Source organism: Penaeus japonicus, unplaced genomic scaffold (assembly GCF_977035675.1).
Source record: "Penaeus japonicus unplaced genomic scaffold, GWHDUDI00000001_assembly GWHDUDI00000030, whole genome shotgun sequence".
Taxonomy (NCBI): Eukaryota; Metazoa; Arthropoda; class Malacostraca; order Decapoda; family Penaeidae; genus Penaeus; species Penaeus japonicus.
The window spans coordinates 13,972,257-13,999,899 of NW_028234432.1; the positions used below are offsets into that span (position 1 = coordinate 13,972,257).

General features: G+C 49.8%; 2 protein-coding genes across 4 annotated transcripts in view; both read left to right on the forward strand.

Annotated features, from left to right (window-relative positions):
• Nucleotides 1-3,724: 3,724 nt before the first annotated feature.
• Nucleotides 3,725-27,332, forward strand: LOC122251953 (uncharacterized). Of its 3 annotated transcripts, XM_043014225.2 has the most exons (7): nt 3,725-3,865; nt 10,692-10,760; nt 22,751-24,989; nt 25,113-25,365; nt 25,473-25,575; nt 25,731-25,830; nt 26,236-26,586. In XM_043014225.2, exons 3-7 carry the CDS (start codon nt 22,772-22,774, stop codon nt 26,349-26,351), a joined length of 2,790 nt encoding a protein of 929 aa, XP_042870159.2. In that variant the 5' UTR covers nt 3,725-3,865; nt 10,692-10,760; nt 22,751-22,771; the 3' UTR covers nt 26,352-26,586. The 3 variants fall into 3 exon arrangements, with proteins under 3 accessions (XP_042870159.2, XP_042870150.2, XP_042870165.2); XM_043014216.2 differs by lacking the exon at nt 10,692-10,760 and having other exon boundaries at nt 26,236-27,332; XM_043014231.2 differs by lacking the exons at nt 3,725-3,865; nt 10,692-10,760 and adding an exon at nt 11,731-11,936.
• The window catches only part of Arfrp1 (ADP-ribosylation factor related protein 1), a 125,117-nt gene continuing 101,211 nt past the window's right edge, over nt 3,738-27,643 (forward strand). The window contains exon 1 of the mRNA XM_086555063.1: nt 3,738-3,865. The gene's annotated coding sequence lies outside the window, so the exon portion shown is untranslated. The remainder of the gene's footprint in view (nt 3,866-27,643) is intronic.

Consider the following 27,643-nt stretch of genomic DNA (forward strand, 5'->3'; position numbering starts at 1 on the left):
ATTAGCATTCTCCCTCTCTCTCTCTCTCTCTCTCTCTCTCTCTCTCTCTCTCTCTCTCTCTCTCTCTCTCTCTCTCTCTCTCTCTCTCTCTCCCCCTCCCTCCCTCCCCCTCTCCTCCTCTCTCTCTCTCTCTCTCTCTCTCTCTCTCTCTCTCTCTCTCTCTCCACTCCCCCCACTTAACTTACTCCGCTCCGTCCCTCCCCACACACAACACTCCTTCAGAAACTACGATAACCGCCCACCCGCCCACAAGCTCTCGTTCCACCGCCCACGCCCCCAACCTACCCCCACCCCAAGAACCCCCACACCCACCCCAAGAACCCCGACACCCACCCACCCACACACACACACATCCACCCACCCATCACACTACCCACCTCCCCAACCCCTCTTCCTCCGCCGTCCCCCCTCCCTCCCTCCCTCCCTCCCCTATCTCCCTGCTTGCTTGCCTGCTTGCTTGAATATAGCCCCGGGGCGAGTCTGGGCCGCACACACAAGCAGGTTATGGCGAAGGCTGGTGTCGTTTTATAGCGCTGAGCGGCTGATGATGTGGTCACTTGGGTTGTCGTATTTTTTTTGTTTTTTTTTTTTAACTCGTTGTTTGACGAAGGGGTTGGGGTTAGGAGAGGGGTGTGTGGGGTGGGATGGGGGTTAGGAGAGGGGTGTGGGGTGTGAGTAGAAGGGAGGGGGTGTGGGGTGGGGTGGGGGTAGAAGGGAAGGGAATGTGGGGTTGGGGATAAAAGGGAGGGGGATGTGGGTGGGGATAAAAGGGATGGGGATGTGGGTGGGGGAGAAGGGAGGGAGGGGGGCAAGGAAGGTGTGTGTGAGGAGATAGGGTCTGAGGGTAGGGGGCGGATAGGTGGATTGACGATAGATCGGATTAAGGGTTGGTGGATATGTGGGGGGGAGGGGGGAGGTGGATAGGTGGGCGTAGGCTGAGGGAATAGATAGAAGGATAGACGAGGTTTGGAAACGGAAGGATGAGTGGGTGGAACGTAAGGTGGGGGGGGGGCGGAAAAAGAGAAAAGGAGGTAAAACACGGAAAAAAAACAAAAAAATGCGAACGCGAAACACACACAAAAAAACGAACATAATAAAGAAAAATACCAACGAGAAAATGCGAAAAAAAAGAAAAAGAGAGAATGTTTGATAAAAAAAAAGATAAATAAAAGAACAAGGTTGAAGTAGAAGACAAAGGCGAATAAAAACACTTGTTACTTCAATGTTACTGATTTGGTGGTCATTGTAGCGAACAAGGAAGGACAGGAACGAAGATAAAGGAGAAACAGGGAATGAAAGGAAATGAAAATAAGGAGAGAAGAAGGACAGTATTTTTCTTATTCCAGATTATTTAATTTTATCTTATACTTCATTCAATCTTCGATTTCCTTAAACACCAAAAAAAAGAAAAAGAAAATCAATTGCATGAACAAAATGTGCAAGAAAACCTACGGGTTTGGACATAAAGACACAACGCACTCAAAACATTTTTCTAATGGTACATTGCAACTCTTTTTTACATCTTTATTTTTTTTCTTTTTTTGGAGGGGCTGGAGTTTATAGATTAATGCGAGTGAATATTTCGCTAAACGACATGTCTGGAGTCGAGTCGTTGAACAGGTAAGTTGATTAATGCGCAGGTAGAAAAAAAAACGCAGATTGCATGATGTTGCCATTATGCAATCTGGCTGGAGCAAGGCACAAACCTCGGCGATTTCATTCTGGAATCTGCACCCCTTCCTACACCCCCCACCCACCTCTCACCACCCCCATCCACCTCAAGACTAGCCACGACATTCGACGGCGCTCTGTGGTTGTTGTGGTGGAGGAGGAGGAGGAGGGGGAGGAGGAGGAGAGGGGGTGGAGGCAAGAGGTGGAGGTAGTGGGGGAGGAGGGGAAGAGTAAGGGGAGGAGGAAGAAGAAGAAGAAGAAGAAGAAGAAGAGGAGGAGGAGGAGAAGAAGAAGAAGGAGAAAGAAGAGGTGGTGGGGGTGGCGAAGGAGGAAAAAGAGGTAGTGGTGGGGGGGGGGATAGGAGTGGAAGAATAGGAAGAGATAGTTAAGGAAGAGGAAGATGACCAGGTGTGGAAGAGGAGGAGGAGGTGGTAGTGGTGCAAGGTGCAAGAGTAAGGAAGTAGTGAGGGAAAAGGATGGGGAAGAGGAGGAAGAGGAAGAGGGGAGGGAAAGGAGAGAAGAGAAGGAGGAGGAGGAGGAGGAGGTAAAGAAGGAAGAGCACGAGAAGGTAAAGAAGGAACGCGAGAAGGTAAAGAAGGAGGAGGAGAAGGTGAAAAAAGGAGAAGGACTAGAAGGAGGAGGAGGAGGGGTGAGAAGGAGGAGAAGGGGGAGAAAGAGGAGGAGGAGGAGGAGGAGGGAGGAGAGGGAGAAGGAGGACTAGAAGGGGAAAGGGGAAGAGGAGGAGGAGGGAGGAGAAGGAGAAGGAGGACTAGAAGGGGGAAGGGGAAGAGGAGGAGGAGAAGGAGGGGTAAGAAGGTGTGTTAGTGTGTGGAGGGGGAGGAGTGGTGGTGTGTGGGGGGTGGGGGGTGGGGGAGGACTCGAGCGAAGGAGTTTGGCGAGAAATTGACTAGCGACTCCTGACAACCACCTTCCACGAACTGGTGACTTGCTTGACGATGTCCGCGCGCCGGATTTGACCAAAGTAACCTTTTTTATTGTGGCCAGTCGAGTCGGATTTGTTTTAAGGCGGCCGCTGTTTGAGATTTCTATTTTTTTTTTCTTTTCTTTTCTTTTCCTTCTTCTGTTTTATTTTCTTCTTCGTTTCTTTTCCCTGTCTTCTGGGGATTTTCTACTGCTTTCCTTCTTGTTTTCTTCTTTTGTTATTTTTTTTATAACAGTTTTGATTTCAATCTCGCCAGAAGGGCGTTTAGAGAACACTTCCATTCGCAAACACACGGTATTTATCTGATCTGATCGTACACAGAATTACGTAACTTTTGTAAATAACTCTAAAATCCCTGTTACATTCTTACTGAGAATACGGCACACTGAAGTCTAATGGAGGAAAAAAAAAAGAAGCAAGGTGGAGGGAGGGGGGGGGAGGTTAGCGGCAGCCCCCGTCCCCGTCCACCTCCCCCGGTCCCTCCCAGCGCCGCCGCCGCCGCCGCCGCCGCAGCAACCGAGCGACGGTCGACACGCTTGCGCATCTAGTCGGGCGCAGGCCGACTCTGTCCGACTCCCAGACGCTTCCCCGATTCAGTTAGGTCACGACAGGCGAAGCAAACGGACGTGCTGCGCTCTGGTCCGTGAGCTTTTATTATTATCTCACAAAGCTTTGAGTTTATCAAAGCTTCTGTTATCCGGCCCACTTGTGACCTACAAGCAGTGAAGTGAGAGTGACAATCAGCCGCGGCCCGTGATTCTGTATCCAACACTGAAAAGAGAAGAAGAAAAAAGTGAAATTTTCCAACAAAAATATTAATTGTTTATGATCTGGTGATAATTTTTTTTTCTGGTGGAGTTATTGTTTTATTTTTTTTTATTATATTAAGCCATCGTAAACCAAAGATTTAGTATTTATCTGTGTATCCAGTCAACAAGTGGAACTTCTAAAAGAGAGAGAGAGATCAAACCTCGTTTCTCTCTCGTCGCGCTACGCAAACTTCTGAAATTCACCGATTAGCTCCCCCCTCCCCCCCCAAAAAAAAAATAATAATTTATTATTATTATTTAAAAGAAGGAAATACAATCAAAATCAATTGATTTCGAAGGAAAAAAAGATATATAATCCTCGACCCCTCGCCTTGAGGACTCAGTCTTAATGGCAGTGTTGTGATCAGATCTGTTAAGGATACCCCGGACAGCGGATTAATTTTCTTCACACACCGGACATCCAAGGAAATTTGCGCACATGGTAAGTGAAAAGGAAAAGTTAAGATTTATATCTATCTCTCTCTCTTCTTTCTTTCTATTGTAGATATTTCTTTCCTATTTTTTATGTTCGTGTTTTGTTTTGATTATCATCTCTCTTTCTTACTCTTTTTTTTTTATTAATTTCCGAATTAACTGTGATCTGGTTCTCTATGTCTTTCTCCTGTACAGCACTATAACAACTACACCACTACAGAAGTTCTATGTACAGATAGACCGATATATATGTATGTATGTTTCTCGACTAAATTTCTAGTCGTTGGGTACGGAAACTAACTTCTACTTTATCATGGTTTCTCATCAACATGGTCGTGTCGAGATTGCAACATTCATTTGCAAAGTAGACCTGATATAGATCGTTGCAATCAGGACCTATAATTTACGTCTTCAGGACGAGATGCATGTGGGTACATCGCTACCAAAACACGCACATATACGCACGTATACACACATCTACACACATACACACAAGGCGTAGATCCTGTGAGTGTGTGTTTGTGTATTTGTGTGCGTGTGCGGGTGTGAGTGTGTGTGCGCGCATATTTCTTGCGTGGTTGGGAGACGTTCTTAGGCTCCATGTCATCACGAGCTCTCGCTAGGCATGTCAGGACACCTGTTGATTCAACAAGTGTTCGATCTCTTGCTTGCTGGTCTGGATCCTTGCAAGACACGTGGCATTGCCCCCGTGATCGCCGAGATGAACTATCAAAAACACCAAAATGAAAGAAGGAGCGAAAGGCAGATAAAAGAGCAGCGAGAGAGAAAGAAAAAATCGTTGTGTGTGAGAATGCGTTCCCTGACTTCTCGAGGTACAAGTGTTCGCGCAGACAAAGAAATTTCTGAGGGTGGAGCAGTCCCTTTTTTTTCCCTTACACTCTCACTCCCCTTCTCTCTTTCTCTTTTCTCTTTTTCGGGTATTGCGCGTGTCTCTCTCTCTCTCTCTCTCTCTCTCTCTCTCTCTCTCTCTCTCTCTCTCTCTCTCTCTCTCTCTCTCTCTCTCTCTCTCTCTCTCTCTCTCTCTCTCTCTCTCTCTCTCTCTCTCTCTCTCGCATTCCCTTGTATTTTTTTTCTTTTCTTTGCTAATGAAACATCTCGTATATCTTTTGTATCGCAACACATTCGGAAGTGGGAATTTTTTGGTCAAAGCGTGTCGAGGTTGATAGATAAGTATATGTTAATTTATGCGAACGTCGAGAAACGTTTTTTCTTTATTAATCATCTACCGCCCAACATTTCTTTGGTCATTATTTTATTTGTTTATTCATCTTTTTTTTTGGAGAGCTTAACCGGCCTGCGCTTTGGCAAGAAGGACAAGTTAGTCGGCAGGTGACCACGGAACTAATGTTGTACATATTAATCAGCGGTAAAAGTCTGCACTGATTACACTTGCTAATTCGGTACATGCACTGCTGTCCAAACATATGTTAATCACCGCCAAAAACTGTGGGGGAGCGAGACGATAAAATCCTGGCGATTTTGTCGGTTGGAGATAATCGAGAGACACTATCTTATCTTGAGGTAATACCCGAACGTTTGTATTCCTCAAGGAGGCGTAGAAATGCGATCTCTTTGAAGTCATAAGGTTATCAATCTGCCTTGCAAAATCCCCCGACAATAGGATAGGTAATTAACGTTGTGTAAGATGTAATTAAATCAATACGAGGTCTTGTGAATATAAATGACTGGGTTAGTCCCGCGTCTTCCACATTTTCATTCATGTTGCAATGATCGGCAAACGCATCTCTATGCACTCGATATCCCAACAAGAGACGCCGCATACCACCAAGGCCTTATTTCTCTTGCATAGAACAGAATTCCCGAATGATTCCCCGCTTATTCTGAGAGCCTCGGTTCCCCGTACTGGCAGGCTGGTGTTTTACGAGTGTATGTATCTTACAAAGTCTTTATGGGTCACGCCTCGCTCTTTATGACTCTTATAGGCTAGAGTTGAGAGCAGGGTTATGGCAGGGGCCCGGGCGAAGGATTCCGAGCTTTATCTTAGAAGAGTGTTATGACTTACGAAGGTCTTTGTGTCTGTGGGGGAAGGAGGGAGAGAGAGTATTTATTTATTTTTTCTACCCTGGGGTGCGTTGAGCTCCTTGCTTTTTTTTTACCTAGAAAAAATAATGAAGGATTCTTGTTGTCCTAGCCCTGCACCCCGCATATATCATTTCTTGTAGGACCTGTCAGTATTGTAAAAACGGCTAACAGACGAAACGCGGATGCATGGGTATGAAATACGCCTGGCCGTGCCTTCGGTGTACACACTAACACATTCACACACCCTCCGCAAAATTGCAATGTGTTACGAGTCATGAGACGAGCATGACATAGTGGATGTAGATGTTTGATGGAGGGAGAGAGGGGAACCTTCAACAGAGCGAGTATTGCGATGGAAGAAGCTCGCTGTCTTCTGAGACACAAGCTGCTCTTTGTTCCTGTAGGACGGGCGAGGATGGTCGTCCTGTACTGGCGGCGGCAGCGGGGATGGTGCTGGTGTTCCTTGTAGGTTATTATTCGCTTTTACGTTCAAATGCGACGTTTCTGTCGTGCAGGCCAATGCAGGATGCGAAGATGATTGTTGGTCGAGTGTGGAGCCATGTTATGATTGAGGCTTGTTGGAAGAAATGCCCCGATGCTGATCGTTTCTTTTGAACATCAGGACGATACAATGTGGGCTGCATAGTTCAGGGTACGCTGCGAGGTGTGGGATACCAGTATCGAGCGCGAAAATGTTTATTTGGCCGGAGAAGTTTCATGTGGACATGCGAATGCACTTATGAGGCATGTCGGATGCCCAGATATCTAACTGAGATGTAGACAAATACGAAAATGAAGAGTTACATTTCACTCGTAACCGTTTCTTTCTTTCACTTCGCGTCTCCTAAAAGCATAACAAGGGAAGCGATTTGGCCAGTGTCTCCGTTCCCCAATCTGATACTCCGTGTGGTGGCTGCATGGGTCTGATTAGGCCTAAGAGGGCGTGTAGGGTAGTTAAAGGTCAGACCTGCTATAACACCTCTGGGGAACAAACCGGGTTTGTAGAGGTACAACGTCAAATGTAGTTGCTCGTCTTGCCTGTGATAAAATAACAAGATAATATAGGAGATCCTAATCTATTCAAAATCTACGTTTTTTTTTCTCTGTCTCTCATTTCCTCGGAAAATATTTAACGTTGTGGTAAACACGATAGGGAAATCCCAGAACGCTGTAGTTTTTCTTGAACTCGCCTCTATTTATAAAGCTGAAGCACACACCGCGTTTCTTAACACTCGGTGGAATGATAACACCAGTAGAAGCATGACATTTCCGGCCCTTGCAGCACACAACACAGGAAGGCCTCTTGTCGTCTCTTCATGGCGCTCATTCCCCCATTTTTTTTTTTTTTTTCGTTTCCGCCGCTTCTATGATGACGTTAAATGTCAGAACGAGGAGACGGGCTGATATGTTGGCCGGGATATTTGGACCGAGGCTTCTCCTGTCCGGGCCTTTTTATCTTTAGCGTTGGATTATCTGCTCTTTTAGTGTTTCATCGGTGTCATTTTGGATACATTTTGGGTTTTCCTTTTCTTTATATGTGTCGGGAGTCTTTATACTTATGGTTGACGTAATTTATACATATATCGTACGCGTTTTGTGTGACGAACATGCCTGACCTTTTAAAGTTATCAAAGGCATTCACAAACGTTTTTCCGTAAAGGGCACATTGCGAATAGCATAACTTCACACGCTCGAAACGTTTTGTGTTCTCTCTCTCATGATCAGTCTCAAGTTTAGAGACGTTTATTTCCTTTCACTCCAGCACACATACACACACACACACACACACACACACACACACACACACACACACACACACACACACACACACACACACACACACATATGTATGTATGTATGTATATATATAAGTATATTATATTTATATATATTATATATGTGTGTGTGTAAGAACTAATTATTGACTGATAACTCAGGCTATTCACAAAATAATATAATATAAAGTGTGATACTTTATACAGGCTTTTTATATAAGTGCACTGGAGTGTTAACAAAACAAGAATATATTTGTACCGTCTAGTTAGTAGGTCACTCCAGCAGTTGCACGTGGTTGTTTATAGAAATGTTGTTAATGGAAACCAGTGTTTGTTTGTTGTCATCATGTTTACGTGGTCTAAAAGAGAGAATATGTGCGCTTTTTGTGTTGCGTTCTGTTTTGAAGTTCCTCTTGGTCTGAAAAGAGAAACATAACAAAACAGATGCCGGGGTTGAAAGGGAGGAGGGAAGCGGATAGCATAATGTACCCACAATATACATTTTTCGACATGTTAGGGACAGCTTCCTGCTTATTTCTACATGCACCTCTCCTTTTGTTATGGGCGCTGGGGAGGCACCCGGTCAACAACTAGCAGATACACTATCTCAAACAGGTGAGAACTGAAAGGTTGTTATCTCCCAGGCGACGATAACAACAACTTTCAGATTCCTCGGCACGCAGCCAAGTTTTCAATTAATCATGGGCGGTAGTAGTAGCATGGCTTTTGTTACCCGCTGGCAACTGTGGATTACATGAGCGGTTGTAAGAGGAAAACATTTTCAAAAAAGAATTGGTGCAGAGCTTCATGAAGCATTTCCTGACGTCATTCTTTGAGTCATAGGAAGGGAGAAGAGCATTTGCATATTTGTGAATCAGCAGCGCGGACCTTTTTATGTGGTAATGAGATTTTTGTCCTCCTCTGAGCATACGATTGTTATCTCAGAGTATGCAGAGTGTGTCTTGAGAACATGCTTGGTGTATGCGAGTGTTCTTTCTTGGATCTCGCGGTATATTACACGTTCGAAAACCACGCAGCATGGCGACTTCCGCCCATGCTATGCTGTGCCTCGCTCTGAGTATGAAGTGATCTCAACGAAGGAGGAATTTAAGTAGCTATCATGCTGGGCGTCTAACACGCTCCCCAGATTCTAGGGGAGTAGGGTACCGGACCCCTTTCTCTTTCCTTTTCGATCTGCGAACGCTGACAAATCGACCGAAACACACATCCCTCGGTAGAAAATCAAGAGCTTCCAATAGGAAGATTTTCAGTGTGACGGCATTATCATTACGGGATTTTCCATGGAAATGTGCGCGCGTAAAGACAGCCACGGCAAGGTGTGTGCGTGTGAGGGTGAGACGCCAGGTAGAAGCTCCCCTCCGGCCCGGTCACTCAGGTAGCAGCGAGCGGGTCGACTCTCGCCGGGGATTTAATTGTGTGTCCGAGCTGTGCGAAGTGCTTTCACTTCATCGCATGTTTATTTGTCGGTTTGGAGTGTTGGATTGTGTTCGAAGCGAATCCCATGTGTACCAGCGGGTGCAAGAACACGATTAAGTGCATATTAATGTTATCGTAAAAGATACAACCGGCATTTTCGCAGGTAGTGAGACGCCTGCACGCAACACCCCTACCTGCTCTCCGCACTGTTACACACCGCTCTTCATTAATTTTTCTACCTGTGTCGTTTATATCAAAACATTCGAGTGATTGCTCGCTCGACTCGTTATCGCCCGTACCTGCATTGGCGCAACGACACATCCAGTTAAACCTGCTATTACTCACATGCTCGCTAAATTAACCGATAAATATGTGTACCTTAGATGTGTCAACATCGGGGCGAGCTTGTGGGTGGCCGCTGCCGACCCTTTACTACCCCCCACCCCCACCTACCCCCCTTTTGTGACCCCCCACCCCCTCCTCCCACCACCACCGCCTCCACGTCCCGCGTTCCCTCACCCCCCTTCCCCTTCCCCTTCCCCTACCTTCCTCCCTACCCACCTTTGGACTCGGCGGAGGTCGGTCTTCCTACAATCCAACATGGCTGCGTTTCATGGGGGAGGGGAGGGAGGGGGAGGGGGTGATGATGATGTGGGGGGGGTGGGAGGGAGGGAAGAATCTCGGTGTCTCCGCCCGCCGTTGTTTTGATTTCTTTTCTTACCTCCTCCTACAACCTGTAAGCCATCAAATTCATGGCAAAACAAAACCCCGATTTTTCTACAGCCCCTTTTTCTTTCTCCCTCCCTCGCCTCACCCTCCTACATAAACACACGCACGCCAAGAAAAGCCCCCCCCCAACAAAAAAAAAAATAGGGACTAAAAAGTAACACTCAATCCTCCATTACCCCCTAAAACCCACGGAAAAGACGCGATCGAGATGGGATAAGCGAGAGTATTATGGAAATGCGTGCGAGATTTGAGTTATCGATGGCGTGTAGGTTAAGGTTCCCACCGCCTCGGGATTTCTTAATGAACGCCATTTTGGCCTGACCTCACTCCAAAGTTTTCACACCTTCGGAGCTGGACGCCGCGTTCAAAAACATGGTCCATATCTACACACACACTAACCTGAGCACGTTGGTTTTAATTTTTTATTCATTTTAACGATAGTCTGGTCTTACTTTATTTTATAGTCTGATGCATGCGGATATGACAATTAATCGTAGCCTATAGTCTTTAGTAATAGATACTCTTCTATTTATTAAGACTTAGAGCCTTTAGTCATTCTCACTGTGATATTGATTCTCCCATTGTGATTGAATTATCATGATCTTGAAACAGCGTCCCTTAGGCACAAATGAATCGATAATTTTGAGATGCTTATCCCTCCCCTCCTCCTCCTCCCCCCTCTCGTCCCCACCCCTCCCTTATGAATTTATAACACGGATCAAAACGTCTAGTGAAACCCCTTCAAGGCCCCCCCTCCCTTCATCACCACCTCCCTCCCCCTGCCCTCGCTTTTAATCTTTATCGATACGCATTTTATTTGGTTTTCAGTGTGGTCGACGTGCCCTGGTTCTACGAGGTCTTCACCACTCCTAGTTCCCCCAGCGTCACTTGTCCAAGGTGTGTGTGCGTGTGTGTGTATGAGTGTGTGTCGGGCAGGTGTGTATCCTCCTCTCCCCAACATCATGGTGTGTGTGTGTGTGTGTGTGTGTGTAGCCTGTAACAGCATTCTTTCGTGTGTACACATTTTTACAGCCACGGGATCTCCCTGTGTTTCGCTGTTGTTCTCGGAGCCGATCCCGCGAGCTCTCCCTTTGCAAATTCCTCTTCCTCCTTCCCGAGGCACACACATATCGCATTTGTCAACCCATGTCGTTTTAGACGAAATGGTCGAATTAAGTTAATTGTGGCAATGGTGTGTAGCGCTTCCCCGCCCTCACTACCCCCTCCCCCGTCCTCCTCCCCCGCCTCTGTATCCTCCTTGTCTTTCGCCAAGTGTCACATCTTTCCAGATCGAGATTACAAGCGATTTGTTTGAGGGTTTGATTCAAGGACTGTCTGTGTGTTGTTTACTTTCCGATTTGATTCGCGCGCTTGTCCCTGGAGATTTTTTCTCGGGCGATCTGACACTCTAGAAATACGAGATATTAGGTAATCAGATTGTCTAATTATTATACCCGTGGACCCCAGTACCCTTTCCGAGTCAACCACAGTTAAGGTTGTATTTGCCTATTGTCACCTTTATTACGAGCGGGGTTCTGGGGTCACTCTCTTCCATCTGAGGGATTTCAACATGGAGTAATAGGAGTAGAAATGCTAAAAAACTCACCCGAAGCGAACAGGATACGCTCGCACGTCGACAAATAAACCATCAAAAGTAGGCGTTTCGGCAACTCTAACCATCACCACCGACTTGCCCCCGCTGGGACGTCCCATTATGGATGGCTCGCTTCCCATTTTGTTTCAGTCGCCCGCGTATCGTGTGGCCAATTACCCTGCTGAGCGGTAACCATCACGATAATTGACGAAAACACGTGGACCCAAGCCAGTGTTAAATGGACCAATCCCCCACAAGTTTACGTCTTGGGACAAGGTTGCCTCGTGGGATCCGGGGACGTTATTGTAGCTATTGTAGTTGGTGTTGTAGTGTTTGTGTGCGGAGGTGAACATGTGAATTCGGGGGTCTTTTTAAAAGGATTTTCTCCTCCCCCGGTCGGCATTTTTTCATTCTTGGATAAAGCGATATCCAGCGGATTAGAGAAGGGTGAAACAAGTGCCGAGATACGAGAAGGAAAGGTATGTTACGGCGCCTGTTTGGTAACACTTTTGAAAAGCAAGCGTTCAGGTTTATATGCAAATGTATATCTTCTAATCGGTTCATCGCTTGAACGGGACGGGGTTTCAGCATCGCCTTCGAGGTTAATAATGCTCGAAATACCTGGTTTTACACCGATGTAGGTGATACTTGGTGGAGACGCCCACACAGCCGGGGTACTTTTAAATGTCCGTATTTTTAACCACTCATTATAAGGAAATCCATCGGTGGATAATGGATGCAGGCCATGAAGAAGGTGGAAACATTACAAGATAAAACATCTGCCATAGGTTTATTCAGCTAGAAGGTATAAAAATTCCCGTATTCATAACACGAATACCAAGTTTGATCACCCCAAAGATACATTCCATCCCCCCACACCCCCGCCTCCTGTCTCCCCCTTCCCCCATCCTCCTCCACCTCCACGTCTAGCTGTCCTCCCTTCCCCCATCCCCCTATCCCTCAGCCCCCCCTTCCCCCCATCCAACAACAGTCCGACTGCCACCATTACGGGCCCTAACAGGTAGTGGTGAAGGTGGCATAACATCTTCATCCCCCAAAGCCAGCCATCTGGTGTGTGTGTACCACGAGGTAGGTTTATGAATATGCAGAGTTTTTGAGAGGGGGGGGAGGAGGAGGAGGTGTAGGGATAAGGAGGTAGGTGGGTGGGGAGGAGGAGGAGGAGGAAGAGCAATTTCTTAAGAATTAGTGCGTTGGGTAGGGGAAGGGGTAGGTAAGGTGGGGTTGGGTTGGGGAGGTTGAAGTGGAGGAGGGAAGGGGGGGGGTGGGTTAAATGCTCGTTAAGCTAATAGCGTGAGGTATTGTTTGGTGTCTTAGCTGGTACTCTTCATTTCTTCGGATAAGCGTACAACTTTTTTATATATTTTTCGATCTTAATTTTTTTAGGGAGTTGATTGTTTTCTGAAGTAATAGTATAGTATTCGGTGGCGTTGACGGAGAACCAGCATTAACGAAGCTCTGCCGTGAAATCTTGCCTGACATAAGGGATGTCAAGTCATGCTTACGCGCAAGTAAACACAAACGGCTTTGCAGTGTTAAGGTAAACTGCTTTCCATATCGGTAGCATCTGATAGTTATGATTATTGAATTGTTATAACCGGGGGGGCTGACCGTCTTCATGCCCGTGTGAGTTCAAAAAGCCTCATTTTAAGGGGTGGGCCTGTACATAGGTGTTCAAAGTCGCCAAAGTCATCAGCATGATTGTTGTTGAATGATAAGAAACCATTTCCTCCGTCACACCTTTGATTACTTCATTTGGACGCGTTGATGTCTACGGCCTGGCGGTGCAGGGAGAGCGAAGTCGGTGTCGTAGGCTTATCGATTTGGCCTCTGCAACTTTGCGACTCCGACCTGACTGGCGTCCATTTCAAGGCACTTGATGTTTTAGAAGAGCGACGAGGGGCAATTTGCCTCGTAACCTTCCATGTAGCTTTGTCCGGGAGAAGGACGCGTGGTTTCACCTCTTATTCACTCAGCCCGTGGTTCTCGTGTGAAAGTGAAATGTCTGCCTCCTTGCTACAATTGCACGTCGTGGGACAACGCCGCCTGCTTCAGTTGTCGCCTCTGTTCGGGATACAAAGGAATGGCGAAATGGCGCCGTGCTTTTTGATAGAGAGACAGGTAGAATGTAACGATGTCTGAAAGATCTTGTGTATGCGTGTAATTTGTGTTGTGTAAAAGCTCGAGGTTGAACTGACGTGAATACTGCAATCATTGCAATTGTAATTTGCGAGTCCCGAGTTTCCCCCGCCAGCGATATATATCTACTCTCGTTTGCACACAGATACGCTCGGTCGGTAAACCACTCTTTGGTCAGCGGTTGAGAAACCACGATCGTAATTAACTCAGCGCGGAGAAATGTCTGCGAAAACTTCTCCCATTAACGTCCTTTTAACGTGCAGGAATATGTAGCATTTTGTGTTCGTTCAGAATACTGGAGAGTTTTTTCCGTTATGCGTCACCGTTGTTTTTTTCCATGAAAGGGTTAGATTCCGGTTTCCTGTGAAGATTCAACAGTTATTACAATACCTATTAGAAAAATAGGAATAGATTGTTCAAAGGGATGAATGCTTCCGTAGATGCCGTAGACCAGATCGTCTGCCGATGGGTCGTGACAAAGACCAAAGCCGCATTCGCACAGACGAACCGAAGTCGCGTGTCTCTCCCCCCGAGCGGCAGGTGCACTCGTAGCTTTCCGCGGCCAGCCATAATTCTCCTACTCGGCGTTTCACAATTTCCTCGACAGACGTTATGCTTGGCTGCCTGGCGTAATCACGGTGTTGCCATACCGCGATCGCGTTATTTTTGCCTCGTTTCTCTCTCTTCCTCCTCCCTGCGTGCTTCTCCGCGGTCTTTTAAATAACGCGTGTTTGTCGTCTCTCTCTCTCTATTCTTCCATTCTCTCTTTATGACATCCTCGCATTGTTGACGGGGGAGGGTTGGAAAGGTATTTTGACAGAAGAGGAAGGCAGGGGGGATCGGAGGATAATGTACTGCCCTCTTGACTGCAAGAGCGACAAAGGCTACCATTGTATCTCTTTGTTTACGAGCGGACCTGTACCGGTAGGGCGGCGGCGGCGGTAGTAAGGCGAGCGCTTCCTCTTGCAGGGGGAACGCGCACAGGTAGGCCTACCACGGCAGATCGGTAGGCCTACGATAGGCGATTGGTGTCTGTGTGTATGCACTCGATTTTTTTTAAAGGTCTACTGCTCTGATGGGATCTTACAAGACTTTCATTCATATTTGTTTAATTCTCTAATCTACGTATCCAATAGCTCACTATTTGCGGGGTTGAGAGGAGAGTGATCTGCCCCGAATACAAAGGAACCTCTTAGCCTTGACCTCCTGGCGGTAACGGGACGAACTGCACGAAAATGTGACTGAAGACACGGCGAATCCTCACGCGTCTGCAAAGGCCAACACGGAGAGAGAGAGAGAGAGACAGGGGGGGGGGGGGATTAGTATTTCAAGCACACTGGCTCTCTCTCTCTCTCTCTCTCTCTCTCTCTCTCTCTCTCTCTCTCTCTCTCTCTCTCTCTCTCTCTCTCTCTCTCTCTCTCTCTCTCTAAATATGTACTCTAAAAAAATTGTCTTGAGTGTTGTTATAGATGGGGGAAGGGCGGGGGAAGGGGGGTTAAGACGAAGTATAGTAAAAAGTAAGTGTGAGGGAGTGAAGCAGCAGCAGCAGGAGGGGGGGGTGGGGATTGGCCCTGAGAGGAACGAGAAAGTGTGTGTGTACGCGCGTGTGTATGGAGTGTGTTGGGTGGGGTCGAGGGGAGAGATGGAGCACTTGAGGGAGAGAGAGGAGAAGATAGGAGTGGGGTAGGGGAGATAGGCTATGGATGGGTGGCTTGAGAGGTTGTAGTTGCAATATTGATATATGCAATTGATTAATGGCCGCTCCGCTCTTCTGGGAGAATCGTGGCAATGGATTTTTTCGTAACCTTCTGTAGCGAAGGTTGTTAACGTGGATGGGAGGCTGTAGGGGGGGAGGGGGGCGGTACGAAGGGGGGTCCTCACACTTTCTTGCAGTCTCGCCACCTTTTCTCCCCTCTCCCCTCGCTGCTCCTAAAAGAGAACGAACAACAAAATTTGGGAAATATACACCACACATAAAATTCGCATAACGTCAGTAACCCCAACGTACGACAGAGATGCGGCTTTGCGTGCTGTGGCCAATATTTGCGCGTGATCCACCCTACTACCTTCACCAGGGCAATAAAAGTTGCAGTGTTGCACAGGTATAGCGCATGCAGCGTACATTTTTTTTCGTGGTTGAAGGTCACCGCAACACTAATTGAGTGGTGCGCAATCTGTTCACACGTAGCTTCGGCGCCGTTCTTGTTTGTCTCTCTCTTTCTTACCTCCTCCTTACCTCTTCCTACCTCTTCCTCCCTCTCCCCCCTCTTTCTACCTCTTCCTACCTCTTCCTCCCCTTCTCCCCTTCTCCCCCCTCTTTCTACCTCTTCCCCCCCTCCCCCTCCCCCCTCTTTAAGCGAGGCGCAGGCTTGGGCTACCTGGGGAACAAGATAACCTTGCGAGAGGCGGGTGTGGGTGGTCTGGGCTGGCGACCCTTGGATCAAATGTCACAATCGTGGGCGCAGGACTCGCGTTATTTCGCTTGGGCCTTTCTTTCGGGCGGCGCGGCGGTGCTGGCGAGGGGGTTGGCGGAGGGCCCTGTCTTACGCCCCTGCTGTGGTACTTCTTTTGCGGGCGTCCTGGGTAATAGCTCGCGGTGGATTTCTTTTTATCGGCTTGGAGGAATCGGTCGCTCTTATTCGATCATTGTACGTTGCAGTGAAGATGTACTGAAGAATGTGTGTGTGTGCCTGCGTGCGTGCGCGTGCGCGCGTGAGAAGAGGAAGTAGTCAGAGCGGCAACAAAGACCTCGCGATGCGTGGCTCCCGCCGTAGTTGCGGCGGTCGACCTTGGGAGCCTCAGTCGAAAGAGGCTCTTGCCAGGGTCGTCGCGCTGAGAAAGATACCGTCGGTACCTTGTTCGTGTGGGTAATGGTGTTTTTTTGTTTTTGTTTGTTTTTTTGGTGGGGGGGGATGTCTCGAGTTTTGATTTAACCCGTGTGTGTGTGTGTGTGGGGGTGGATGGATGGATGTGTGTGTGAGAGAGAGAGAGAGAGAAAGGGTATTGGTGTATACGAAATACGGATGAGTGGTCCGCCCGCGCGCGCGAGTGTGTACGCTAGTGCGTGTTCCTGAGGCGTGGAGCCCGCGCTGATTCATGGGAGAAAAATGATTATTGCTGAAAGTAAAACGCCAAGTTCCCACCATTGTCTGGCGAGCCCTTCTCACCCCCTCTCCTCCCCCTCCCCTGCCTCCCTCCACCGCGTTCGCAAAGGCATCGTGTGGGTTAATACATCGTGTGGGTTAGTGGATTTCAGACACTCGAGCCGATTACGTACTCTGGGAATATATGAATATATTTATATCAATATATATGAATGTGTGTATAATATATGTGTGTGTGTGTGTGTGTGTGTGTGTGTGTGTGTGTGTGTGTGTGATAAAACTGTCCCAGTAATAAAGAAATTCGTGCTTTTATGCCTCGGATACTGTATCAAAGACTCAATTTAACGAATAGAGAGGGGGAGGGGGGGAAGGGGAAGAGGGTGGAAGGTAGAAGGTGAGGGGAGAAGGGGGTGGTGAAGGGGAAAGGGGGGGATTGGGGGTCACAGGGCCAAGTTTAATGGAATCATTACCCTCGGCAGTAGTTACAAGGTTGGCGGCCAGGTGGCGTGGCGACATAGCCCCTATTTAGCGTGTCAATGGTCGTTCCTTACATGACTGACAACCGCCTATCTTCGGCTATTAGGTGTATCTCGTGGCTAATTGCCCTACAACTACTAGCCTGGCTATTTATTTTTATTTTTTCCTTTTTTTAATTTCTGTTTACGCGACATATGTCACATGTTATATTCCGTGAGTGTTTGTTTTCGAGATGATTGCAGAACACCCGGCTTTCTAGTATTAAGGGTTTGGAAAGGTTATTGAAAAGGGGGGGAAGGGGCGGTAACTTTCGAAGCTTTAGTCATTCTTTCACTCGCACTCCTACTCTTCCTTAGGATCGCGCTTCTATTCGTATTTAGGCTCGTATTCACATCCACACTCGTTCACTCACCCGCTCGCTCGTTCGCTTCCTCACTCATCCACCCCCATCCACTCACACTCACCCTACCCGTATTCACATTCACACTCATACAACCACTTATTCCCCCCCCCCCCCCTCACACACACACACAAGCACACACTCGACACCCCACCCCTTCCCACATACCGTAAAATAAACATTCAAACAAATAAACACGTACCGCCCCAGCTTGCTTCGTGAACACAACTTGTTCGAGACTTGTTCGATACGCCGAGCAAGCGTGATGTAAACACCTTTTTTTTATGTCTATGTATTTTTATTTTTTTATTATTTTGTTGTTGTTGTTGTTTGTAGCGTTTTCTTTTTCGAATCTTTAGGTTTCTTTCTTTATCTTTATAACTAATTATCAATTTTCTTTTGCCTGTTTTTCGTTTCTTTATCTCCTTTTGTAACCCATCGATTTGCTGTGAAGTTTTTCTTTTTCATGACTTCCCCTTTACGTCCCACAACTTTTCCTTTTCTTCACCTTTTCTCTTCCCTTCCCTTCCCTTCTCTTCCCTTCCCTTCCCTTCCCTTCCCTTCCCTTCCCTATCCTTCCCTTCCCTTTGTATAGAGGCAGCGCACACGTGGACTGTTTCTATCGTCATTTCCGAAATTGATGGCAATTAGATGATTATGTCTTCAGGTTCGCATTATCTTGACTCTAATAGATAACAATTAGCCAATAATCATTCGTGAACATCCGAACGCCTGCAAAGCCGCTCATCTCTCCCCCTCTTCCCCGTCTCCCCCCCCCTCTCTCTCTCTCTCTCTCTCTCTCTCTCTCTCTCTCTCTCTCTCTCTCTCTCTCTCTCTCTCTCTCTCTCTCTCTCTCTCTCTCTCTCTCTCATATCGATAAGCGTCACTTGCGAAAGTCTAAAAGTAGTTGTTCTTCGCGCGTGTCGAATCCATGCGTTTTGCGTGTGCTTAATCGTAGAATATCTTTGAGGGACTTAGCTACGGAGACGGAGTTCGAGATGGTGGGTATGGTGAGGTTATGATGGGGGGATGGGAGGGGGGAGTAGGGGGGATGGTATGTGATGGTAGTGGAGTAGGTGTAAGGGTGGAGGCCGGGGATGGGTTGGGGGTGGGGGGTAGGGGTAGGGGTGGGGGTGGAGGGTAGATCACTCTCATTATCACCATTATGCCTGCACTTAGCCCACCCGTGTTATTAATTACGTCATTACCCCGCTAATTATAGATGCTGACGTCTCTAGGTCATTGAGGTTTTACGGAGAGTTTGGTATGGTTGCCTATGTATTCACTTAATGGAGATGGATGGATAGATGGGTGGATGGTGGATGGATAGATTTGCATGATTGTGCATATGATAGAATACTTTCATTTATCAACATGCATCCAAACGCAAATCCGAACAAGTGCACATGATGAGAAAGATGCACACACACACACACACTCTCACACACACACTCCATCCTTACGTTTGCACATTAACTCACTCACACTCTGTGAACGATCCCCAACGTTATCTGCCATTGAGCTGTGTAGCCTTGCAAGGAGACACTGTTCAGTATGATAATTTAAATTGCTGGCCGCCTTGGGTGTTGTGCAGCGTATGAATGAAGCTCATCTGTTGTAATCCATTCCTCGAAATCTCAAAAGGAGAATGAAGAGAAAAAAAAATAAAAAACGGTGGCGCTGTACGAAACCCAAACCCAAGCCGTTGACTCAAACGCACGTAATCGGACACCGCGTTTGTAACTTCAGCCTCATCTCACAACAGCGGGGGTGTTCGTGTTGCTGCAGATGACTTTTTAATCTCTTTTTCTCTCTCTCTCCCTCTCCCTTTCTCGCTCTACCGAAGTGGCGGAGGTGGAATTGCTAAGATTCACAGAGATCCCGCGTGCTGTGTTTGGTCCAAGAGAGGAGAGATTGTCCCGCCATTTTGAAGGTGTAAGAGCAAAAGCAGTGGACGGTGGATGCGTCCGAAAGTGTGGCCGAACGCACGCCGAGGCTCCAGTCGAGTGAGTGTGCGAAACTGTGGCCTCGCGATCTGAAACAGTCGGGGCTGGCTCGGCTTTCACTTTTGGAGGATTGACAACAAAGAAAGTTTGAAGCGCCATACTTTTAGCGGCGCGATGGCGATGGCTGGTGGTGGTGGTGATGGTGATGATGATACTAATGATGGTGGCGATGATGATGATGAGTTATGTAGTGGCTTATTCTACTGGAGTCTTTTTTGGTCATGCTACAGTGGCTGGAATAGTCGATGTTGGGGGGGGGGGGGAGGGAGGAGGAAGAGGGGAATAAAGAGAAGAGAAGGGAGGAATGAAGGAGGTGGGCGTGTGAGGAAGAAAGGAAGGAAGATGATGATGATGAAGGGCGAGGGTGAGGGTGAGGGTGAGTGAGGGAGGATTCGCACCAGGATGCTTGAGCAGGGCATGTGGCGAGCAATGGCTGGGTGTCGGACCTCGCTAATTATGGCAGAGGGGGGGGGGGGTGTAGTAGAAGGGTGTTGGCGACGGTGGGAAGGGGAGAGGGGGGTGAAGAGTACAGTGTCGCATCAGTAGAGTGTTGATTTAGTGCAGTGTGGCCACTCTTGGGTGACTCGGACGAGAAGCAGTGTGTGAACCCTGGCTTTTTTTAGGATGGGTAGGGGGGGGGAGCTTTTTCCTTATCCCTTCCCTGTCTCAAGGGGAAGTCTGACCATGAAAACACGAATGCGAAGAGCAGTGAGTAAGGGATTGAAGCGGCCATTCTATCGTTGACATCTATAACTGCAGCAACACCTCTAACTGTGGTGCGACCCCTCGCTTCCTCCCTCCCTCCCCTCCCCTCTCTCTACCTTATACCTCCCTCCTCCTTCCCCCCTCTGCCTCTGCACCCACGCTAAGCTCTGCCCAATGCCCGCCCCTTCCTCTACCCCACCCCTGCCCTACCTCTACCCCTTCCCCTTCCCCTTGACATATGGTAATGTTTAAGTCCAAGACGCATCGCCAGCCCACCTTCTGGAGGCGGAGGACTAACGGCATCTGCCAAGAACCTCGAGAATCTCAAACCTCGAACTTCGTCAGCTCATTGCTCGACGATAGTGTCGGTGGGCACGAAGCAGGTCGAGATGGAATTGAAATTTCTTTTTTGTGTGTGCTTCTCCTTCCCTCTATTCCTCTCCTCCGCTCCTTCCCTCTCACCTTCTCCTACCATCCTGCCATACTACCCCTTCGAATTATCGGCAACTTTACGAGCATTAATGATTGGAATCGAACAAATCTGATATGAAGTTGATATTATCCAATTAGTTCCGGTGGGATCCCGTCCTCTCCTCTGCGTCGCGGTCGATCGGCCTTTGTTTATGGCGAGAGGTGTTGTCTGGTCAGCGAAGGTATACACGACAGGGAAGGGCTGGTCTCTGGTCCCTCCCTGCTCTCTCCCTGGGTCTCGGGTCCCCTCCCTGGTACCCTTCCTGGTCCCTCCCATCTCCCCCCTGGCCCCTTCCTGGTTTCCTTGCCTGGGCGGACTGGCCACCGTTTGACCTGATTACTGATGAAAGCAAGCAGCGACTAGTCAGCCAGGCCGGCCCAGTCCTGCCGCTACTCGCTCCTGCCAAGGATAGAACCAGGGAGAGAGGGAGAGGGAGAGGGAGGGAGGGTGCGAGGGTGCTGCACCTGATCTAGAAATCCCTCCCCAAGACCTCGTTTTGACGGCGTTAGGCTTAGGGTTTCGACAGCGATCGTTCGCAGCTCCATTGACGATGGCAATCTTGAGCCTCGTATGGAAATAGGATCATAATAGGATTTAATCGTATATTGAATAGCCAAAAAACTACATGGAAGCTCCTTCTAAACAGTTGTCAGAGACAGGAGTAGCGAATGAGGGAAACCAAGGCGAAGGCAAGTTTGCAAACTGCTTGCTCCCACCCCGGGCCTAGACACGGCGTGGGCAGAGTGGTGTGCGAGAGCTAAGGTGACCTCGGAGCTCGAGTCGCCTGGCCAGTACCTCCTCCGCCAAGACTACAACTTCTAAGATCGTTATCTGGACCTCGACGCGAGCGCCCCCTGCCCTCGGTGTCCCTCTCACCCCTGGGGCCCCAGCCTGCCCACCATCCCCGACGCTCACCTGCCTATCAAGTGCGGTAACGTAGTCTCGCGGAGGAAGAGGTGATGCGAACCGTTTGGTACGGCACTCCGAAGTACGCGGCGAGAGGTAAATAGGGATGTAGCAGTGAGGGAACGAAGGAAGGATGGTAGGGATGAAAGGTGGCTCCTATGGTCGGGAGGGAAGGTCAACGCCAGTCATCAATTTGATCTCCGGATGTGTTGTGGGTTTAATACCCGGGTGTGTAATAATTATAACCCAGCCCCCACGCTGGCAATGTTAGGCGGCTGATTAAGGCTTAGCGGGAGTTGGTCCGCCCGACTGTTGTTTATTGGTCGTCCCAACCGCTGCCGCCGCCGCCGCCCGGTGGAAGGGGTCTCCGGAACGCGAGTGGCGATGTCTGCACGCCGTACGGGACCCGAGCGGCCGTGGCTGCAGGGCACGGGGCGGCGCTGCGGCGGCGTAGCGGACCGGGAGTGCAGGGCGAAGAGGCGGGCGGCGCTCCGGCTGGGCTGACCACGGGGAGGGTGTTAGTGGGACGCGCAACAACGGCTAATGATCGCAACAGATGACGGCGACGGCACGGGCCCGCGTGTTTCTTCCATTTGCAAATGCAGGAATGCAGTTGATCCCTAGCGCTGGTGTCCCAATGCTTTGTAATTCCTGCGTTCATGACCGATTTATATACAAGAAAAGAATCCTTCGGTTTTTCCTCTTCATTGCGGGATTCTCTCTCTGCTGAAATTGAAAGAATGCCGTAGCCCTAATTGATCCCGATGGGCTGCGCCAAACGGTACCTGGCTGGATTGTTGCAGGGGAAGGGGGGGATGACTCGGGCAGCGGGCAGGGCCAGTGACCCCTACCCCCAACCCGACATACTAAACCCACCTTGCAACTCGCACACAGACACACTCACACGAGGAGATTATCAGCTCACCTGTTGCCTTATTGGGCTCTAAACACTGTTGCAATTCTGTGCATTAGCTTAGGATATTCGCATGTTGTCCTTCTTGTTGAGGACTCCTTCCGCCTCCTTTCCTCAGCACGTGACTGACCCCCCCTCTTCTCTCTCCCGCAGGACCCCTCCAGCGCCGCCGGCATGGACCTAGAGCTGTTCGAGGCTCTGCTGGCCAACATGCAGCAGAACCTGCCTCAGGGCGCCTACGACGAGCTCGACGATGACGACGACGACGACGACTACGATGAGGATGATGATGAGGACGACGACGACGACTACGAGTACGGTGGTCATGAGCACAACATCCACACAATGAGCAACCCGTACCAGGGTGTCGAGGGCGGCGTGGGCGGCGGCGAGATGGGCGGCGGCGACATGTGTGGCGTCTCGCTGCCCACCATGCAGACCATGAGCATCCTGCAGGGCCTGCTCAACATCAACCCGGCTGCCCTACCCGGCGGCGGCGCAGACATGGGCGGGGCCATGAGCAGCCCCATGAACGCCGGCATGCCCGGCATGGGCGCCCCCATGGACGGCGGCGCCGGCAGCTTCCTCTCCAACATGCCGTCCTTCCTTCCCTCCATGAACCCCGACATGGCGGGCGCCCTCGCAGGGGCCTTCGCGGGCGGCATGGGCGCCCTCATGGACAGCTTCGCCGGCGCGGGCGGCGGGGCGCAAGTGCATGACTATGATGAGGACGACGAAATTCTTTCTGATGAAGAGGACGAGGAGGACGACGATGACGACGACGACATTGATGAGCGGGGACACGGCGGCATGGGGACAGTCGCCGCAGCCGCCGCGGGCGTAGCAGCCGTGGGCGCCGTGGGCGGCATGATGACCTCGGGCCTCCTTGGAACCCCACACCCTTCTGCTGGTCCCGGCCACCCTGTTGGTCCCGTCCACCCAGTTGGAGCAGGCCACCCCGCCTTGGCCGCCCACGCCCCTATGCCCGGCCATCCCATGTCCGCGCATGGGGGGCATCCCCAGCACCCAGGACACGTGTCCATGGCCGGACACGGGCCCCCAGTGGGCTTCACACACCCTGGCTTTAACCCCGCAGATATGCTGAGTGCGCCGCCCTCGTCTGTGGCTCAGATGCCGCCCCACAGCATGCCGCCCCATGTCGCGTCGCCCATGCACCACACCAGCATGGCGCCCAGCATGAGCGGCGGCTCCGTCAGAAGCGTGGACCCGCTGGCCGGCGTGGTCATGGGCGCAGCCGGAGTGGCGGCGGGCGCGGGCATCCTGGCGCCCGTGGTGGGCAGCCTCCTCTCCGCCGCGGGAGGCAAGTCGCTGCAGAAGCTGGACAACTCTGACGCCTCGAGCACGACAATGGTCGGCGACGACTCCCTCAACAGCTCGAGCAAGACCGTGGCGGCGCAGGAGCGGCCGGCGTCCGCCCCGAGCGCCGTGGCCGCCATCACGAAGGCGCTGGAGAAGACACACATCACGCCGCCGTCCCCCTCCGCCAAGAAAGATGGCGACGGCTCTCCACCTGAAAAGACTAGTGAGCAGAATGAGAGCGAGGAGGACGAGCCCGAGGAGGAGGATGCTCCCAAGCCAAGCACCAGAGTCTCCACGCCCAAGGACGAGCTCGAGGACGACAAGGCGAGCGTTGGCGCAGAGTCCGTTCCTAGCTCCGAGGAGGCCGGCGACGGAAAGTCTGACACCGAGAGCGTGCGAAAGAAGACGCCGTCCCCCGTTCTCACCGGGAAGCTGGGCCGACTGAGCCCCACCGGCAGTGAGTCCACGCCCGTCCTCGAGTCCGCTAGCTGCGCCTCCATCACCGACCTGGCCAGCGCGACCGAGTCCATGCGCGACTCCGACACCGATAACCATTCGGATGCGCACAATGTGACCGCCAACCTGTCGGACCTCGACAACGACCTGCACGAGACTCAGCCCAAGATGCGAGCCCCGCCCCAGTACGCTGTCGGAGCGCTGCCCATCGTCATAGAGAAGCCCACGTTCGGCTGGCAGTCTATGGTCGGCCTCGACACAGCCAAAGACGCTCTCAAGAACTTGTTCATGAGCGAGGCGTTCCCCGAGGTGTTCGAGGGGACGCAAGGCACGTGTAAGGGCGTGCTGCTGTTCGGGCCGTCCGGCTCCGGAAAGACGTGCCTCGCACGAGCGCTCGCCAAGGAGACCAACGACGCCATCCTGATCGGCATCTCGACCGCCTACCTGGCGTCCCAGGCGCCCTTGGAGGCCCCGAAGATCGTGCGGTACCTGTTCGACCACGCGCGCATGCACACGCCCGCCGTCATCCTGTTCGACGAGGTGGACGCGCTCTGCTACGACAGGTCCAGCCAGACCGCGCTCCGGGCGAAGGCCGAGCTTCTGGCCCAAATCAGAGGTACGTCTTCGCTTCCTGTTGATTATTGTTAAGAATGATGTAGAGTAAACGTGAAGTAAATATTTTTGAGACTCGATCAGTGAGCCACACCTAACCCTCACCCCCATCCTCTTCCTCCCTCAGGCTTGACGACGCTGAACCCGCCTTACCCGGCTGGCATCGACCCGTCCACCTTCAACGACGGCCTTATGGTCCTGGGCACCACCAACCAGCCGTGGCTCCTGGAGGAGGACCTCAGAAGGATCTTCACATACAACATCCACGTCAAACTCCCCAACGAGAAGGCGAGGGAGGAGCTCCTAAGAATGTTCCTGCAGAATCTCCCACATGATATTAACGACGACCAGTTCAAGTGCCTCGTAGCGAAGAGCGAAGGGTGAGTTACTCTTTAGATTTGTTTTTTTTATTGTTTATTTTTGACGAAATAAACCAAACGAGTAAATCAAAAGATCACTAGGCTAACCAATTTTCTCTTCGTCATAGGTATTCGGCGGCCGATATCAACACTGTGATCAGACAAGTAGCGCATATGCCTCCCAGTGAACCAAACAAATACATAAAAAACACACATCGGGCCATCACCTATGTAAGTATTGGGTTTGTTGTTGTTATGCATTCCATTTTTGAAATGAAAAAAAAAAACGTTTGTACTGTCATGTCTCATGATATAAGGAGAAAGAATTCGCTGCTCAAACGCGGATCTTGCACACTGCCTCTGATTGGATCCATTTTTCTTCAAAGGATGATCTGGCAACTGTGATGACTGACTACAGATGTAGATTTACTGAAGAAGTGTCTGTGAAGTACCAGAGGTACATCAAAGCCGCAACGCACAGATCAGGTAAGCTTAATTTCCCTTTTGTCATTGCTACTACTACGATAACTCGGTTTAGGTTTAATATCATTGTGTTTTTATTTGGATTGGACAAGTAGAAAGAAAATGATAGGGCTATTTTTTTCAAAGGTCAGAGTAATTTGGCGAAGAAGGAAAAGAATGTTATTGTACTTTGGGGGGGAAAAAGAATAAGAATAATAAGGTTCTTCCCGGGTAATTTGCCTCAATTTCATTTATGGGGGGGGGGGGGTAGAGCGAGTTCAAATACTTCGCCTCAAAATTCACGAACATCCTGCTTGTCCAGAATTCCAGTACATACATCCTATTCCCCTACCTATACAACCCTTTGTATTAGTTTTGTATCCATTGACTGACGCTTCCCTTTTTGTCTCTCTCTCCCCCCTTTACCAGAAGAGCGGCGGGAAGACAGTAAAAAGGACGGCAAGAAGGAACCGAAGGGAGTGAAGAGGTTCGGTCAGCGGATCGCCAAATCCCTCGCTGCTGCTCTCGTCGCTGTGATAGACTAAACCGTTTTCGTCTAGATTTTAGTGAAAAGACAGACCCTGGCGGCGGGGCACAGTGCCGAGGCTGCTGTGCCTTCGTCGGTAGCCTGCCAGCCGGGGCCGTGGTCTCTGTGGAGGTCGTAGGGATGTTGTAATTAGCTCTGTACAGTCTATCTGTGATGAACCATTGTTTGTTTGTTTTTTATTAATTGGACCTCCTCTGACCATGGCGCCGGCTGGGTCTCTTGCGAAAGAGAAAGAGAGAGAAAAAGAGAAAGTGAGAATATAAGAGCGAGTGAGAGAGAGAGAAAAAAAAGGAGAGGGAGATGGCATTATATTCCGTCTCTCTCATCCCTTCCTCCTCCTCCTCCTCCTGCTACTCCTGTTACTCTTACTCCTCATACTCCCAGCTCCTCCCTTCACCACCCAAGGAAGAGGGAGAGAGAACGAGAGATAGAGAAGAAAGAAAAAAGGCAAAAGAGAGAGAAAGGCAAAGCGCGACCGTGCCCCAGCCAGGGTCGGAAGAACTTTTAGTCACTCGAGTCATTTCCTGATCCCCACCATCTACAAGCAAACCTCCTCCGCCCGCCCTCTCGCACGCCCGCCCGCCCGCCCGCTCGTACGCCCGCACATTGACCGCCCTCTCCCTCCCCCCTCCCTCCCGCCCGCCCGCCCGCCAAGTCGCCTACGCCCACCAGCGCCCCCTGGAAGCCCCCAGACGCCCGAACTCCCCAGCAGCCGATGGGACAGAAGAGAGAGGGCTGTGATAGCCTCTTGCAAAGAAGAAAAAAAGTGATTGCCTGTAACACAGTGTGTGAAGTGAACTGTGACGAAAAAAAAAACTTGTGGTGAATGGAAGGAAAACAAGAAGAAAAAAAAAATATGGAAAGAATTAGTGATGTGAACTTGTGTGTTTTTTGCGCTTCCTTCGAATCATGTTTGTGTACTGGAGACTCTGTGTATGCGCCCCAGTTGCAAATGTTGTACTGCTTTGATGAGCCTGCCTGGTGGTTTGGTGTTCCGAGGTCGTGATTGGTGCATGTCATGTGCAAGAGGAGGAGGAGGAGGAGGAGGAGGGAGAAGGGGCGAAGGAGAAGATACAGAAATGTGTGAATACAATATATTATATGATATAAACGTATATATATGATAGGATATATATATCTATATCTATATTATGTATGTTGGTTCCAGGCGGCTCGGAGCAAGGGATGCTTGAATACTGTCACATGCTTGTGGAATGAGTATATGAAGGGTGCTTCTTAACAGCAAGCATATATATATTATATATATAATATTATATATATATATATATA